Consider the following 19,077-nt stretch of genomic DNA (forward strand, 5'->3'; position numbering starts at 1 on the left):
TCATGGCGCATTATACAATGTACATGTACAGCGTGTGTCAATAAAAACGCAGGATTCAAAGCGATTTTTTTTCTGAGAAAATTATGCTACTGGTGTGCCTAATTTGATAAGGATTTGATTGTCCATAATTTCATCTTTGACAAGATTTTTGTTTGGTGGAATTTGAACTTTTGGTTCAAAAGTTATGACAAGTTTTGTGAAGCCCTTCTGAAGCAGGTTGGTCTGATTCAATGACCTTAACACAACGACCAGTTATGTACAATGCAGGTATGCATTGAAGACAATTAAACCAGAACAAAACTTTCTTTGAAACAACTGATGATAAGTATCACTTAAATTTAATAACTGGACTATCATTGTTTCAAAGCATCACTTGGGCAATTATTGACTAATAACATTGATTGTGGACTAAAGGATTATGTAAGCCTAATCTTGCCACACATGTCCTTCTTTGTGATCCACAAATACTTTCACCTGTACTGAATTCAAACCTTTCATTAGGTATGTGTGATTTCACAAATCAGACCAGCTTGGAATTTATAACCCTTCTTCAATGTACTCTATCTGGACAGGATTGTCCAAATGAGATGGGATAAAAAGCATAGTGAAGAGAAGGAAAGGTACTTTGAAAAGAGGGTTAACATTATGATGAATAGGGGTGGTTTATATTCTTAATATTTTTGTTTCTAATCCTGCGTTTTTATTGACACATGCTGTATATCAATAAACAGTTGTGAAATACACAGGAAAAATGTATTAAACTGAAAAATGTGAGATGAACAAATATGTCTTAAGGGATGATTGGAATGATTGCAAAGAAGAACACTTTTGTAATTTAATTGGAAGATTGTTCCAGAATTTGGGAGCGGCATGTGAAAAAGACTGTTCCCCCATCAGTGACGTGTGCGGGGGGACAATCAGGTTGAGGCTTGGCAGGATGGCATGATTTACAGTGTCAAATTCTGATGATAAGTCAAGCAATACCAGAGCGGTCACTCTACCAACAGCCATCCGTCTGAGAACATGGTTAGCAAGGTGGACAAGAAGGGTCTCTACACTGTGGCTCTGGCGACATGCAGATCAGTAGCTGTCCATTTGATGATTTTCCAGTAGAAATGATGATGCCCTTGAAAAGGCGATGCCCTCCAGTATCTTTGAAATATAAGGCAGGTTTGAAATAGGACGATAGTTTTGGAGTTTGTGGGGTCGAGAGTAGACTTCTTGAGCAGTGGTCGCACTTGGGCATGTTTGAGATGGGGCATGTTTGTGATGGGGGGGAGGGGGGGGGGGTGGAGGGAATGACACCAGATTCCAGACTTTGATTTTTTTATTTCTGTGATTGTAGGTACAATGGAATTAGCACATTGTTTCAATAGCCACGTTGGGATGCAAGGGCGGATCCAGGGGGGGGCCAAAGGGGGCCATGGCCCCCCCCCCCCCAAAACGAAACCAATTTTTTTTTTTAATGTGACATCGCAATAAAGGAAGGCAATGAGTACACCACCATCTTTTCCTCAAAAAAAATTGGTTAAAGTGGTCAGAAATTGCCTCAGATCGCACCACAGAGCATCTAGAATCCAATAAGCCGTAATTTTTGAGACCCACTTTTTTGGGGGGGACCAAATTTTTTTTTGGCCCCCCCCAAAATTGTGTTCTGGATCCGCCCTTGTTGGGATGGGGTCTAAATCACAAATTTCGCTGGTGATTTATAAATGGATATACCAACTTCCTTGAGAGAAGCTGAGCAAAGAGTTTAATTGTCCACATTGTCTGGGAACTAGACCTGTCAGGCACAGAAGGAGATAGGGCATCCCTATTACACCAAGAAACAGCTGAAGCGATCAGTGAGAGAACTCACAGAGTCATGGGGGGGGGTAGATTAGGCACCTAGGTCCTGCGAAGAAGTTTATTTGCAATAGGAAACAGTTGTTTCTGATCCCCAGAGAACTCTGAGACTCTGCTGGCGTTGTTGGCAGTATAGTTGGTCTATTTCAAGAGATGATACCCTCCAATACCGTTCAAGGTGGCATCGCTGCTGTTTGGCCCGAGAGACCTCTTCGTTATACCAGCCAGTATTAGACCGAGGTTTGACACCTCATTTCTTAGCAGGGGCGTGTTTGTCAAGGATGCCTGAAAGTGTCCGGTTGTACGTTTCAACTGCATCCTGTATCTGGTCAGCGCAGCAATTTGAAGGGAGACTATATGCTTCAATGTCAACCATAACTCTTCCGGATTAATGGCACGCAAGTGCGTAATAGATATCACCCTGTACTGAGATTGGGGTTTACAGATCAACAAATTACATGTGATGGCAGAATGATCTGAAAGGCCGCTTATCACCTGTAGAGATGAGAAGACGAGAGCATCAGCCACTCGTATGATGAGAAGGTCAAGTGTATGACCAAGTTGATGGGTAGGGGCATGGACATGTTGTTGAAGGCTATGCGAAGCAAGTAAATCAACAAACTGTGTGGCTTCTGATGCAGAAGGATTGTCAATATTGAAGTCTCCAGTCATGATGATTGAAGAAGAATCGAATAAGAAGCTGTCAGCAAGGCTGTAAAACTCTTCAATGCTTGACATGAATGGATATCTGGAACCAGGAGGTCTGTACAGGAGCACGAGGTGGATTGTTACAGCATTGGCTATAATCTCAGTTTGCATTAATTCGGTAGTGTCTGGAGATTGTTGAGCATGCAGAAAGTGATTTGCTGATCAGATTTACTATGCCCAGATCTTGAATGTTTAGAAAGTTGAATCATGTTGTGTACATACCAGAAGGAGGGTTTGTCAGAAACAAATTCAGGATGTAGGGAGTCATTAATGACCCTGGAGAATCCCTGATTGCCGTTAATGACAGGTATAGATCTGATAGTCTTCTTCCACCTGTGTATCCTGGCCTTCATCCACGGTGTGTGCCGGCAGTTTTTACAGTTAGATGCAAGGGTTGTAACAGGTAAAGGGTGGCTTGCACAGGGTACACGTAGCAGTGTTGTAGTCGAGACCTCCATGTCCGTGACCAAGACCGAGACCAAGATTCCGAGACAGACCGAGATGGTGATGGTTAGTCGCGTCAGCGGTGGGCCAATGACGAGCTCTGGTGCATGGCCGTATGGTGTGTGTGGGAAAGGTGTAGCTGCCAACTCAATCCAGTGTACAACGTGTAGGAAGTGGGTTCACAGGTGATGTAGTGGCTTGAAGGGTAGTCTTCAGGCTGCTAGCACCACGTTCGTCTGTAAGAGATGTCGGGGTGATGGTCTACGGCCAGAGGAGAGAGAAGCGGGTCTGGAGGTCTGCGGTGACACGTATGAGGTGGTGGAGTCGTTCTGCTACCTGGGTGACATGCTGGGTGCTGAGGGAGGAGCAGATGCAGCAGTGACATCACGCGTGAGGAGTGGGTGGAAGAAGTTCAGGGAGCTGGCCCCATTTTTGACATCCAAGGCGCCGCCCCTGAAGATGAAGGGCCAGGTTTACACCGCCTGTGTCCGAAGCAGTATGGTGTACGGCTGCGAGACATGGCCCACAAGGGTGGGGCACATTCAGCAGATGGAACGAGCAGAGATGAGAATGATCAGGTGGATGTGTGGGGTGTCTCTGGCTGACAGGCTGTCAAGCGAGGAGCTGAGGAGGAGAGTGGGAGTGGAGGGGATCGGCATCGTATTGAGGAGGCACAGGCTGAGGTGGTTTGGTCATGTGGAGAGAAAGGAGGATGTCAACTGGGTCAACAGGTGTACCAACGTAATTGTGGGTGGGCCCACACCCGTCGGCCGACCGCGCAAGACTTGGCAGAGCTCCGTGTCAGATGACATGCGACTGCTTGGAGTCAATGCGAGGGATGCGACGGACAGGGCCAAGTGGAGGAGAGCCATAGGGAGAAAGCAGGCCAACCCAGAACAGACTGGACAACGGCCTTAAAACCGACATGATGATGATGACCGAGACCGAGACAAGCATAAAGAAAAAAAAACAAAGAAATCTTACATTTCCAAATATAGTATGGGCAGGTTGAAAAAAATTCAAAAATATTTTGGATGAGTTTCCTACTTACCCTGTTGATTGATTTTTAATGTAAATTTTACTAACAAACAATGCAAGACCTTGCCCCGAAAACAGTGTCTAAAATGTTGTCAGTCAGGCGAATTCCGATTTCAAAATTAGGCCCTTTAAATTACTGCCTAAATTGCAGCCAACAGAGTTTGATAAAGTCGGTGTACAACTTGCTGCAAACAAACTTCAAACTTTGTCTAGCAAATTCTCACTAAATTTCAGAAAGGAAGCACAAGAACATGTTACATTTGCACGTGCAAGCGTTGGTGGTCACGTCTAGGACAGTACAATGTGTAGGAGTGAAATACATGGGCAACATAGCTGTGCACAGGTACCGAATTGACAAGCTGAATTGACTGGTCTTTATTCCAGCTTCATTCTTCAGCATGAAAACTTACACTTAACAAATTCTTTCATGTTTGGAATAAAGACTAGACTTGTACGTATTTCAGCTTGCAAACGAATTAAGCCATACTTAAATGGTGCATTTTGTTGAGGTCTCGACAGGTCTCGGGGGTAAGACCCGAGACTTTTGCATCCGAGACCGAGACCGAGACCAGAGCTTTCAAGACCAAGACCAGCCCTCCCGAGACCGATACTTTGATAGGATGAGACTGAGACCGAGACCACAAAAAAGGTCTCAAGACGGTCTTGAGATCGAGACCAGGTCTCAAGACCTACAACACTGCTCCGTAGTAGATCGAAAGATACAATTCTACGGCAAGTTTCATAAGTAAAGGGGCACTGAATGTATGAGTCTAATTCCTTATTCAGTGAATGCATAAATGTTGGTAGATACCTCTGCTGGCAGGAACAAGCAATCGGCATTGTGATACCCTGCGTGAAATACAATGGATTCATCTGCATACAAAGTCCTAGATCCATGGAGATGTCTGAGCTGCCAATAGCTCTGAAAGGACCATTAACAAAGAATTGGTTATATACCTTTTACTCCACTGATCACCAAACTACTTTGCGTCTGCATCATGCCCAGCAGCAGTTTCTCCTACTCCTTCAGTTGGATTGGTTTGTTTCCGGTCTTTGACACATCAGACTTCAGTTTCACATTGCTCTTCATGTTGTTCAGCTTTTTATGATTTGCTTGTATGAGTCTGTCGGGGAGATGCCTGTTGCGCACTAATACTCAACTGCCAGTTTCTTAAGTGCACACTCTTTCACTGTTTTATTTTAGGTAACTGTGACATCGTAAGGCCCAACAAAAAATACCCGTGGTTCAGATCACTCGACCGACCCTATTTTTGAAAGCGATAAAATGCGACCCACACATTATTAAATTTTGCCCTTCACCGACGGAGGGAAAAACCTAATTTTGAATTGACATCACCCTGATGCAAATTCCGTCTTATGAATAGCATATTAATAGATATGTTTGGTTTCGAAAAGACAAACTCTGCCTTGGCCTTTTTCTAAAAGTCTCTTGGTTCATTTTATAGCTTTTTAATTTCAAATATTATAATAGATGTTCAATTGGAGTTGATCTAACATAGAGCACTTATATGATGATGAAACTCACTAAGGAGGAACATGTGAACGTGTTTATTGTGGTGACAGGATTCAATATTCAAAGTGATATGAAATGATTACAGATGTTGTGGTGGTTTTTATCAGTTATATTTAGAATAGAGTTAAATATTAGGTTTGATGATTGACACATAAGTACTTTTTTTGTCAAAAGGTGATGGGATAATAACAAGAGCTGCAGACTCGGAGCAAAAAGCTTGGCAAGACTTGTTGAAGCTTGATGGTAAACTGAAGCAACAGCAGCTAGATATGCAGCAAGACACACAACATGAAATCATGCTGCAAGCATCAAGAGATCAAGTCAAGGATCAGACGAGATCAGCTAAGTTAAAACAACATGCTGATGAGTTGAAGCAAATGCAGCAGAACAGAAAGGTTAATGTACAATTACTTGTTGGGTCGTTTTGTTGTTTTCAGTTCTCTGCTTTGGCTATTTCACTACTTAGCATACATTCCCAAGGAGTATACATGTACCTCCAAAATCCAAATCCTCCAAATGTACATGTAAACTTGTTAAATTTAACAAAGAAAAACACAATTTGAGCATTTCCTATTTGATCCTGTTGTTGGGAAGAGAAAATGCTTTAATTGATTGAAATAAGTTCTCAAGCCGAACCACAAAACCAAACCAAAATTTGCCATACATGGCACTTCTGAACCCAACCAAACAAACCCAATTTGGTTGTCCCGTTGGGCATAATTCAGCAATGCATCATTTAACATTGCGTATACGGATTTGCTCAAACAAACTTATCAAAACTTGCACCATAAGAAATATCAAAAGTTTCTTTTGAATTAAAAGAAAACAGTATTTAAGGCTGAAAATACCGAGTTAAAATGAACCTGAACATTGTTCAGAGATGAAACTTTTCCGATTTTAATCGGAAATCCGACTTTTTGAATTTTCCAACGAAATTTCTGATTTTCTTACAATGTGTCCCACAAAATTTGATTTTGTAACGATTTTTTCACAAAATGTCATTTTATTTCAATCATAATTTCGAAGAAAAGTCGATGAAAAGTCAATGGAAATGGCACGTTAAAATCATCGCGAACGTAGTTGTAGAAGATACCGATGGCGGCGGCTGTGCTATAAATAATTTGGTCACCGACATCACACGACTGGTGATAACTTCGTTTAATCTGTAACAATAAATATGAAAAAACAATACAAACATTACGATAGGTTCCAATTATTAAGCTACAATATACATCATATTTTGGTCATGAATATCCATGCAGTTTAAAAATGAACGAATCAATAAAGAGTATTTTAATTTACTTACGACTTTGTTGGCATTTGTAGCACACTTCTATGAACGTTGTTTATTTTACAAACATGTAAAAAATCAATGAAGAAACTAGTAATATGAATTCGAACAATTATTTGTAAGCGCAGCGCACACGCGCAAAGACGTGCGTGCACCAGGCGCGCGCGCTACAACGCCCGCTGACAAACATTTTTGACATTAACAGTAGTTTTAATCTCTTTCACCAGTCGTTATTGGAGTGTTTCAACGGTAGAAACACAGGCCATAACACTGATCGGAGCCTTTTTCCGGCTGGACAAAAGGTTAAACATTGACAGGTGACATGGAAAAATCACTGTGTCGCACGTGCGTGCATATGTACAAAGATGCAATGGCTCCAGCGTACGTACCGCACCGTCCGCTAGTGCATAGCACATGGCCGGTCGGGAACGATTAGCCTCGTGAACGATCCAGTGGATAAACTCATTATGTTGTGCGATTTTCGGAGGTTTCAGATTTTATTGTACAAAATGCAATGCTTTAAAAATCATGATGATTATCTGGAGGATAGCGAAGAGAGCATTAGGGAAACATTTCGCCGGCATTTGTTGGAACAGAAACACGATAATGTCTGATTTTTCCCCACGTACGAATGCAAGTGGAGTAGTGGAGTTGTGTGGTTGAATCATGGACATGATTGAAGCACCATGAACGGTGCCCTTGTCTTTCAGACTTTTTCCTCGACTTTTAAAGTAAGAAGTGAACTTCTTTGTTGATGACTCTATTACTCTAACCGTAATTGAGGTGTTTTATTCAATGAAAACACTGACCATTTTTTTTTTTCATCGTAAAATTTTGTTTGAATCTAAAATAATTAAGCAGGAGTTGGCGTCCGGAAATTGGGCATGAAGTGTATTGTACATGCAGGTACATGTGTGTAACTGCAGCGCGGCCCAGATTTCGGACACGTATTTTTGTTGACGTGTCTGATTTGTTTGCCATATGCCAGTTTCATCTCTGATTGTTGTCGTGCACATGCAGTAATTTATTACATGACCAATGGCCAGCACAATGTTCCGATGATTATTTGTGTTCTCTGTTGCACCGTATCACCGTATGTGAACTGACCTTGTGCACACACTGGCAGCCATTTGCAAATGCCACTTGCTGAAATCTTCAGTGTTAGATGGTATCAGAAATGTTTCCGTGACATACATCCTGCAGTCTTTAAGGTGATGCTTTCTCTGAACCGAAAGACCATTGTACTGGATATTATGTGCGAAATTTTTAAGATGAATGTTACAGTAACAGTTCACCCTTACTAAAGGGAAGCACGTGAAAACCTCCAGAGAAATTGATTGTATCATTGGCATTCAGAACACACGTATACCCAGATAGCTGAAATGGTTCAGAATTACACACTGAAAAGTTTTTATAAGATGGAATTTTGCGTCGGGGTGATGTAAATCAAATTAGGTTTGCCCTTCACCGACATATAAACACTGTATACTCAGAGTATACACTGAGTATACAGTCTTTATACGTCTTTGAAGGGCAAACCTAATTTGATGAAAGTTTTTGTATGACAAATCATTTATTCAATTCTTGAATATGAATGAGGATCTCGTATGTTGTGTTTCCTATTTGGTTTACATGAGGGAAATGTATTCAAGTAGCTATTGTAATTGTAACCAGTAATCAACAACATGCAAACCTAGATCACACTGGAACCATCTGTAACGTGCTTTACGTCTTTTAGCATTTCCAATTCACTAGAATCTAAATGATTGAAATAGTGTTAACTCATCAAAGATTCATTGATAAAACTACTTCTGTTGGTTTTTATTTGAAGGTTGTTGAGGCCAAAGCAGCACAAGAGCTGGAATTACAAAGCAAGAAAAACCAGGAGGTTCTAAATAAGCACCAGGTAGTATTATGCTTAGTGTTTAGTAAGCACTGCTAGTTATCATTAGCATCATTTTGACTAATATAGTTTGATTTGAATTCACAACCACACATCAATGCTTGTGCTGATAACAGTGCTGCTAATAATGAATGATTATACCACTGGACTCATAAGACGTAAATAACAAGTGGAGGGCATGCAGTTAACAATGAGAATTATCTCATGCAATGTGACTGCTATTATTTCCAAAGGCAGCTTCATACTCAGCATGAAATCAAATGTAAATATCAGAGAGAACAGGTATGATGCGAAATCAGGTCATTGCCTGAGTAGGATTCACATTCTACTAAGAAGAGGAACATGTAGCCACACTGATTTATCCTGTCTTTTTATTTGAGGCTGACATTGAGAAATTTGCCAAAGAAACAGAAGCGGAGAGATTGGAGTTTGAATGCCATCTTGCTGCCGACAGAGAGCTCAAACAGAAAGAAAGATTGCATGCAGCTACACTCATTCAGGCTGCAGTACGCTCATATAGGTAAGGTAGTCTTGGCAACATACTTTGTGACGCTAAGTCAATCAATACATGAATCAGTTTTGTTTGGTCCTTACTGGATGACGATGATGTAGGCTTGTGGAATGTGACCAGGCAAACATTGCTGTCACTGGTTTGAAACTATGTTTGCCATATTACAGTCTTTTCCAAAACTTGGACTTCTTATCATATGACACATCTTTCATTTTTCATATGTGGCTAACTAATCACAGGTGCCTTCTGAGTGACATTGGACAAACTGGGCATTCGTTGGGTGCCCAGTGTAGAATCTCTCTGCCATATAAGTCTAAAAATAGAGCCACATTTTGAGGTGCGCAACATACATCAAGACAAAAGGCCACAGTTCAGGCAAATTTCATAATCTGTTACTTTTTCAGTCCTGAAATTGTACTATATTTGTATACTGGTAAATGTTATGATAATTAGTGCAGTGCAAGGCCATTTTACAACATCTTTTAAGAAAGGTTTTTTTTCATCCTAACAGTATGATGTTCAAATTTTCTTGAACAATGTTTGAACAAAGCTTTCCCTTTTAAAGCCATCAAATGACAAATGAGTTGATCGCTGAAAGTGTCAACAATTAAAACTCAATCCTGTTAACTGTTCACTTGTTGTCTGCTGTGGAGATGATACAGTGCAGATACAGTGACATAGTTTGCAAGGTGTTTTCTCACGTAGTCATTCAAGTTGCACTGTGCTGGGCTGATCCCATCAGCCTTACCAACAAGCCCTGTCAAACTACCCAGGTTTTATGTCAATTAATATTCAGATGACTTTATATCGCACGCGGGGTTAAATTTTCCTTAAATTTTCCTTGACCTCTTTCAATGTTTCAGTTTTACATCACGATTATGGTGGTGTTACAAAGACATCAATTCTCCAGCTTTCCCAAAAGACTTACATCTGTGATTTTCTTGGAGAGTCTTGGAATTTTTTTATGTTAACGTGTTCCTTGAAAATGTGTTAAATGATCTAGTACATATTGACAGACAGTGATTAGGTTTTCAAGAAATATTTAGTTCATTAAATAACACTTCATTTTTGTGTCTTATGTAATAACAACCCTATCAAAGTTGAACACTATGTTCATAAATAAATTGATGAGAAATAGTTGCCTTAAGTAGTGATTCGGCTCATGCTGAAGATAGGGGTACTTGGTGTGAAAACTACATTGTCTTGATCCGTGACTAGCAATGAAGTCTCTATCCATCTGGATAGAAACTGCTTGATGACATTATATTTTTCTAAAATTGCAGAGTAAGAAAGAAGTACATTTCTCGTTTGAATCGCTTAAGAGAAGAAAGACACCAACGACAGCTTCAAAATAGACAGATGGAGATTGTTGCTGTGCGTAGAGCTGAAGAGCAGAGAAAGAAACGAGAGAGAGAAGAAAGGAAAAAGAAAGAAGAGGAGGAAAGGTAAGGAGCTAGTCAGTCATACTGGAGTAGAATCATCACAACTGAGTCTGAAGTACAGCCTTAATATGAAAGATTGTTAAGCCCTGCCTACACTATAGGAGTCTGAGTCTAGAGCTATAGCTAACTCACTGTACACAATGCAGGCTCCTGGATGCATTCATGTCTGTATTTGATACCGATTAGTACATCAATCCCATACGCCCAAAACTGAAATGCACTATCAGTCAATTGAACTCTGAAACTCCACAGCGTTTCACTTGTGGGATACTGAGGTTTCTAAATACCTTCTTGTTAGTCCCTGGGATAGGGCCATTTAATCGCAAAATTTTATGATTAATCTTAATATTATTTTCTGTTGTAGTATACCTTGGGACATCTGAAAATGGTGCTCTTAAGTTGCACAGCCGGTATTTTTGCCTTCCAGCTCCAAAAAACTGATATTTTGGGGGGCTTATTTTTTGAGAAACGGCTAAATTTATATTTTGGGCCTCTGCTCTCTCCAAAATGGTCCCGTCGTGACCTGTTTGCACTTTTTACCATTCTGATAGGATGGGTAAACAAGAAAAAATATGGTTGGTCACAAGTTTATCCGTTTTTGTGTTCCCAGGGCATATATTGCTTTGCTGACACCCCCCAAATCCTGTGACTTTGCCCTGTTTGGGGACAGAAATGAGTTTGAAACTGACACTTATTACAAAGATACACACTTTTATAATTTAAAAACTGCCTGAGGCCACAAGCTTTAATTTAAGTGGTAGATAAGCTTTCTGTCTTGAAAATTGGGCTCGCCATGGCCATTTTTGCTTCCCCTACCCCTAAATCACTCAAAACGGCTGTATAGTGGTTGGCATAGCAAACTTATTGTGCATTTTATGATAACAATGCCAAATTTGGTACAAAGATAGACCAATATCATATCAACAAATGTGGATATTAAAGCATCGCAGATCTGGCCCTTGATGGCCGTGGGAGCCATCATTTGAAAAGTGCTGAGTCATGCTGAGTCAGCACTATTTTGTAATGCGTTTTCTCGTGCAATATGGAGGCTAACATTTTTTTCTGCCTTTTTTTCTACACGCTTGGAGGCGAAACAGGCATAAACAATGGATTTTTTTTCAATACGTCATTGAAAAATCTTATTAATGCCTGCCAGGTGATGTCAGGCCTGGCTACACCTGCAAGAATTGTACTGCACTGTAATGTAGAATACAGATGTATATGTTGTCCTACACAAAGTTAGTTGGGAATTCAAGTTCTGACTCGCCAAAAATGACGTCCTGACAATGTTTAAGACCATCCACTATCATAGCAGGAATGGGTCTGGCAAAAACCTTGCCCCACAAATAAAAATCAACTGATTTTAGTCTCAAAAAATGCTGAATCAGCATTTTTTAAATGTAATTATGTTTCAAGCTTACAGTAGGTGAAAAAAAGATTGCTAGGTCATTTTCATAAAGTTAACCATAGTATCCGTTTACAGACATGCTTGTAAAATGCAGCGATGGTGATTTATGGGGTGTCGAAGGAAAACATGGTTAAAGGTTGGAGGGGGGGGGCAGGGGGCGGGGTTTGGACTATCAACAATATCTATGCATATCGAATTCCTAGTACATGCGCACTTGTGGTCTAGAATGTGCAAATGGGTGTAAATATGTCATGGGAACACCATTTAGGGAAAACTTACACAGCACATTTAGGTATACCGGTACAATGTACATTTGCTAAAAGAATAGGCCTATAATCTATATATACGCACAGGGATAATTTTTTAAGGGGGGGGGCGAACATGAACCCACCCCCCCCCCCCCCCACGATCCTCCCTCCCCTGGGGCAATGCCCCACATTCCCGATCGTGTCCAATCTGTCCATAGAAAAATGGATTTGTTTGTACATGTATTTTATTAATTACACGTTTTTTAGTGCAGCCCGGGCATGCATGGTAAACGGGTCCAACTTAACGAAGTCTTATATAGCTATAGAAACTTTTTGAAATTGCTTCCACACAACAAAATAAGCAAAATGATACCAATAAATTAGACATATGACATTTCTGTTGGTTTGGAGAAAAAAAAACCGGATGACAACAAGTGGCATAGTGGGGGTGAAGCCCCACAAACTGACCTCCCCCAACGGCGGATTAAAGGGGGAGGGCGGGGGGGGGGGGGGGGGGAATGGGGCCACGCCCCTCTTTCTTTTTAGTAACGTCGCTAAAAAGGCAGCTATTGCATACATCACACACAAAACTCAACAAAACAATAAATGTGCACCTCCTCCCCATGTTTTTCTATTAAATTTGGGGCAGACATTTTTGGACACATTTTTTTCTTCAACTAGATTCCCCCCCCCCCCAAACAAATTGTGTTTAATATGGAAAACAAGGGGAGTGGGTACAGATTTATTGTTTTTGTTGAGTTTTGTGGGCGGTGTACACAATAGCTGCCTTTTTGAGCGACGTAACTAAAAACAAAGGGGGGCGTGGCCCCGTTGCTCCCCCTCCCCCCCGCCCTCCCCCTTTAATCCACCGTTGGGGGAGGTTAGTTTGCAGGGGGTCCCTACTATGCCACATTTTGTTATCCGTTTTTCCCAAACCAACTAAAATATCATAATCCATTGGTTGTATTCGTTTTGCTTATTTCGTTGTGTGGAAGCAATTTCAAAAAGTTTCTGTAGCTGTAAGACTTCGTTAAGTTGGACCTGTCACTGACCAACATGCCCAGGCTGCACTAAAAACGTGTAATTAATGAAATACATTATACAAACCAATCCGAGAATTTTGGACATGGCCCCGGGGGAGGGAGGATCATGGGGGAGGCGGGATCATGTTCTGCCCCCCCCCCCCCCAAACAAATATCCCAGTGCATGGTCACAGACCAGTAAATCGGTCCGAAACTGCTTACCCCGGCCAAATCACGATTTGCATGCCCTCAAAATCTTCAGTATTTGAGCATGCTGTGGGTCATGAACTTGAGTGTTTGTAAAAAATATGGGTGGGAGCCGTGCACAGGACTGTGAGTTTGTAGTTCCGTTCAATTTGGATAAATTGGGGCAAAGCGCTCTATTTTGCAATGGAGTGTAGGCATCGTTTTTCATAATGGCGATGGGCTTCAGGACTATTTTCAGGGGTGATCATCTTCGGATGGAAATTTCTCCTAAAAGTCATCAGTTGACCCCCCAAAAATTGAAAAGAAAATGAAAGATAATGAAATAAGCTTTAATTTGATGTGTGTCTCAAACACCTTGGAGAGTTGTGAGTATTTTTCCCGAATTTCTGAAGTAGGAGCATTCACCATTGGGGTCTATGGAAGTTTATTTACTGGTCTGCAACCATACAGGCCTTTTCTTTTAGCAAATATATATTGTTATAAATGTGCTCTGTAAGTTTTCCCCAAATGGTGTTCCCATGACATATTTTCACTTATTTGTACATAATAGACAACAAATGCAACATATTAGGAATATGCATAGATATTGTTGACAGTCCAAACCCCGCCCCCACCCCCTCCAACGTTTAGCCAGCTTGTCCCTCGACACCCCATAAATAACAAAGAATCATCATCACTGCATTTTACAAGCATGTCTGTATACGGAAACTAAGGTTAACGGTGATAAAAATGACCTAGAAATGTTTTTTTTTTCACCGTAGCTTGAAACAGAATTGCATTTAAAAAAAAGAAGCTGATTCAGCATTTTTTGAGACTAAAATCAGTTGATTTTTATTTGTGGGGCAAGGTTTTTGCCAGACCCATTCCTGCTATGATAGTCGATGGTCTTAAACATTGTCAGGACGTCATTTTTGGCGAGTCAGAACTTGAATTCCCAACTAACTTTGTGTAGGACAACATATACGTCTGTATTCTACATTACAGTGCAGTACAATTCTTGCAGGTGTAGCCAGGCCTGACATCACCTGGCAGGCATTATTTAGTTACAAGCTGGTTTACCCGATCATAGATCGGGTAGGGCATAGTGATGGGGGTGAAAATGTGGGGAGTTAAATGTAAATGGGGGATATAGTTGGGGAGACATGCAGTTAAAGAATAGCAATTTCTGTGGTGTGATCTGAGGCAATTTCTGATCACTAACACCAATTTGAGCAAAAGATCATCTGTGAAAGTTTTGAATTTTGAGTAATTGAATCAGCTACATGTATTCTGAGCAATAGAATCATTATTGTAGGCTACAATATTTTTATTCGGGGAAGGAAAAGTGTGGGGGGAGACCAAACAATGTCCCCCCTCAAAATGTGTGTGTGTGTGTGTGGGGGGGGGGGGGGGTTCCCCTGTCCCCCGTCGATTTACGCACATGATAATTATGTACCATGGCAACTGTCTGTAAATATTGCCGTTGGTCTGTTAAATTGGCTTTTTGTGAGGCAGTCGCATTTGGAAAACGTAGTGAAAATGTTACTGTAGTACACAGGCGAAGGCTGGTTGTACAGTTTGACAATAAATCATAATGCAATAAAACGTGAAGGTGTCATTTAAAATGAAAATGTTGAGTGTTACCCAAAATTACAAACGGTCTTAATCATGGAGGAAGGTCATAATTAAGTTTCAGTATTGGACTCTTCAACAAACGTAAACTTGAACTTCTTACAATTTGCGAGACCGTCTGCGATGCAACTTTTATTTAAGTTGGTTCAACCATCTATATATAAGAGCAAGTTTTACTCGGCCTCCGAGAAATGTTTGCTTCTGAACGGATCTGAGACCGCGGCTTCACGTCCGTGGAAAAATGTGGGTGTCTTCCGCCGGGTCGCACACTTTTTCGTCGATGTTTTTGTGACTTCGTTTAAGATCGCGATATTTGAAGCAATGCATCGATCCTTCGTTGACCCCAAACAGGCCCCCGAAATTATAACGCGACACTGAATAATACGTGGCGGGCAGCGAACTCACAACGCTCAGCCTTGGTGGTGGAAGCATGGAGCTGTAAACACATTATGGAAGCAACAGCACTCTATCACGCGACGTCACATGCTTGTGCTTCAAGTAGTGAGCACCGTAGACTCAACCTCGTTTCCAAGGTGTGGAGCAGGCTGCAGTACGCGTTGCCAGTGACGGTTTTACGCATAGCCGGGAAGTACCACGCAGTGTAGACTTTCGATTGGTCAGACCGCGCTAGGCATACTAATGTGTAGTCCTTCTGAATATTCGTTGCACTCGGCGCAGGGGCGGCAAGCGAAGCATATGAAAGAATAGGGACACTTGGTTGCCACGCACCATGGACAAAAAATATTTTACCAAGGTCACCCCATACTAACGTTTGGTGAACGCTTTTGCAGAAGGGCCGAGTAGAACACGTAAACGAAACCCCTACGTTGACCTCGCTGACCTCGCACAGTCTAGACACGCAGAAAAGCCAGCACGGGGGGCGGCCAGGCAGTCAACGTGAAAGTGCACACGACGGCAAATTCCTGCGCAAAATCCAGTCACGAAAAATCGACGAAACGGATCGCCGGTCCGTACGGGAAAATTAGGACGACCCGAAGCGTCCGACCCGGCGGAAGACACCCTCCGCATTTTTCCACGGACGTGGAGCGATTTTGGGGCTGCGGGAGCCTGCGGTCTCGGATCCTTTCAGGAGCAAACATCGTCTCGGGGGCGAGTAAACTGCTCTCTTATATATATAGATTTTCAATAAGGTATTGAAAGAAAATCCATTGTTTATGCCTGTTTCCCATCCAAGCGTGTAGAAAAAAAAGGCAGAAAAACATGTTAGCCTCCATATTGCATGAGAAATCGCATTACAAAATAGTGCTGACTCAGCATGACTCAGCACTTTTCAAATGATGGCTCCCACGGCCATCAAGGGCCAGATCTGCGATGCTTTAATATCCACATTTGTTGATATGATATTGGTCTATCTTTGTACCAAATTTGGCATTGTTATCATAAAATGCACAATGGGTTTGCTATGCCAACCACTATACAGCCGTTCGGAGTGATTTAGGGGTAGGGGAAGCAAAAATGGCCATGGCGAGCCCAATTTTCAAGACAGAAAGCTTATCTACCACTTAAATTAAAGCTTGTAGCCTCAGGCAGTTTTTAAATTATAAAGAAAGTGTGTATCTTTGGAACAAGTGTCAGTTTCAAACTCATTTCTGTCCCCAAACAGGCAAAGTCACAGGATTTGGGGGGTGTCCGCAAAGCAATATATGCCCTGGGAACACAAAAACGGATAAACTTGTGACCAACCATATTTTTTCTTGTTTACCCATCCTATCAGGATGGTAAAAAGTGCAAACAGGTCACGACGGGACCATTTTGGAGAGAGCAGAGGCCCAAAATATAAATTTAGCCGTTTCTCAAAAAATAAGCCCCAAAAATATCAGTTTTTTGGAGCTGGAAGGCAAAAATACCGGCTGTGCAACTTAAGAGCACCATTTTCTGATGTCCCAAGGTACCCTACAACGGAAAATAATATTAAGATTAATCATAAAATTTTGCGATTAAATGGCCCTATCCCAGGGACTATGTGGGGTCACATAAGCCATATATGTAAAAACACACTGATGCACACATGCACTGACTTCTGCACTGTGTTTGTTTGACTTTGTATTGCTGTAAGGAGGAGAAAAGAGGAAATCCAGACACAGGAAATTGAAGCAAGGCAGAGGCAAGAGAGACTGCAGAAGGAGAGGATAGAGCAAGACAGGAAACAAATGGAGGTGTTGGAAAAACAAAAGAAAGAAGAAGAAAAACAAAGGCGAGACCAGCAACTGAAACAAGAACGGGAATTAGAGGAAAGAACACAGCAAATTTTGTCTAAAATTAAAAATGAGGGTAGTTTTCCTTCGGGGCTGACTGATGAGAAATTGACAGAGAATGAGACAATGAATGATGATGCTCAGGAAGTATTTCTAACCAACAGACAAGAAATTCAGACAACATTAGAACATCAGTACCCTGATTATGAAACGGTCACCAATCAACATGCCAGCAATGCAGCAGAAACACCCACATTGTTAATTTCAAAAGACCCATCAGATACAACAATGCCAGTCATTGCTGGTACAGACATGCTGCTACGCAATCATGAGACTAGCTCTTCTGAAGATAGAAGCCCCACACCAACATTAGACTTAGCTACAAGTTCTGGTTTAACTGAGAAAGTCAAAGCAGTAGCAACATGTTTGCAAAGTGCAACTCAAACTATCCCCTCAGAAACTACAGATGTGAACTCTGATCACAATCCAGTTGTATTAGACAGTGGCATTCAAGGTAATAGTGTCCAAGTGGTGAATGACAAGATAAGATCCACAGAGGAACTCTATCATCAAGACAGTAGCACATCCCCAACTCTTGCTGCAGACATTGAGGCAAGACGACTACAATGGATGCAGAATTCTGCCTCGTATAGGTAAGACATTGCATGTACATTATATGCTACCAAAACACATAGAAAGTGAAATAGAAAACCTAATATCACATCGGTACACTGATGATGCTGTCAGTTTTGACAGCCTTCTGCAGATACTCCAAAACAGTGCCAACTGATAACACCGGAAGGGATGTCACATAACCTTGCTGGTCAAACCTAAAACAGACACATAGCTGCCCAGTAATAATTAACATTTCAACTAAGTTTAAGTGATCAGCGTTTTCAGTCACAATAAAATGATTGGTGTGTTGTTTTTATTGAAGTAGACCTGTTGTTAGTGATTTGAGGTCTACTGAGACAAGAAGACCACTGAGGAGAGTCCCGGGTGCCAATAAGCTGCCTGCTCTGACATCATCACAATTACTTGCTGCTTCACAATCAGGAACTCAACTCTCACAGGTAAATGATCAGGTAACTCCTCGCTGGAATTGATAGTACAATGTATGTCAGAAAACAAGTAAATAATACGTGCTCCATTTCTTTGCTTGAACAGTGTGGCAGTTGTAATCAAAACAAGAGTTGACACGGTTTCTTTCTGCTGTGTCGTGTCAGTCTGCAGTATTCCTACATGGTGTAATGCTTTGGTTCATGTTTACTATCTGATTCAATTCTTCAAGTCTTATTCTTACTGACTAGGTGACAGTAGTCGTTATAGAGAAGTCTACGCCTTGCTGCTTGTCCTCTCTGGTTAGTTGTCCTGATCTCACATGTCTTCATCTTCACCGATGTGGAATCATGCTGCTGGAGGCTTTAGACCATTGTTCAAGTATCACATATATAGATTTACAGGTAAGAGCCTCAGTCATTTACGTATAGGTAAGAGTTGAACATTTACACACATTTTTTTTTTAAACCATTTTTGAAGTTAGTCGTTTTCTTATTACACAAGTGAATTGAATAGTGTTTCACTGAAATGAGTAATGTGTACAATTGTGTGTGCATGTGCCGTGTGCACTGCTGTGCATTAGGTAGTCA

General features: G+C 41.4%; 1 protein-coding gene across 3 annotated transcripts in view; it reads left to right on the plus strand.

Annotated features, from left to right (window-relative positions):
• The window catches only part of LOC119723102 (leucine-rich repeat and IQ domain-containing protein 1-like), a 53,595-nt gene that overhangs the window by 11,219 nt on the left and 23,299 nt on the right, over window positions 1-19,077 (plus strand). For 2 of the 3 annotated variants that reach the window (XM_038193629.1, XM_038193648.1), the window contains exons 6-12: window positions 5,744-5,964; window positions 8,692-8,766; window positions 9,144-9,283; window positions 10,558-10,719; window positions 17,290-18,081; window positions 18,366-18,501; window positions 18,739-18,891. In XM_038193629.1, the coding sequence (XP_038049557.1) occupies window positions 5,744-5,964; window positions 8,692-8,766; window positions 9,144-9,283; window positions 10,558-10,719; window positions 17,290-18,081; window positions 18,366-18,501; window positions 18,739-18,891 (1,679 nt within the window). The remainder of the gene's footprint in view (window positions 1-5,743; window positions 5,965-8,691; window positions 8,767-9,143; window positions 9,284-10,557; window positions 10,720-17,289; window positions 18,082-18,365; window positions 18,502-18,738; window positions 18,892-19,077) is intronic. The other variant, XM_038193638.1, reaches the window with a different exon arrangement.

The sequence above is a fragment of the Patiria miniata genome, unplaced genomic scaffold, assembly GCF_015706575.1.
Source record: "Patiria miniata isolate m_02_andy unplaced genomic scaffold, ASM1570657v1 HiC_scaffold_1, whole genome shotgun sequence".
Classification (NCBI taxonomy): Eukaryota; Metazoa; Echinodermata; class Asteroidea; order Valvatida; family Asterinidae; genus Patiria; species Patiria miniata.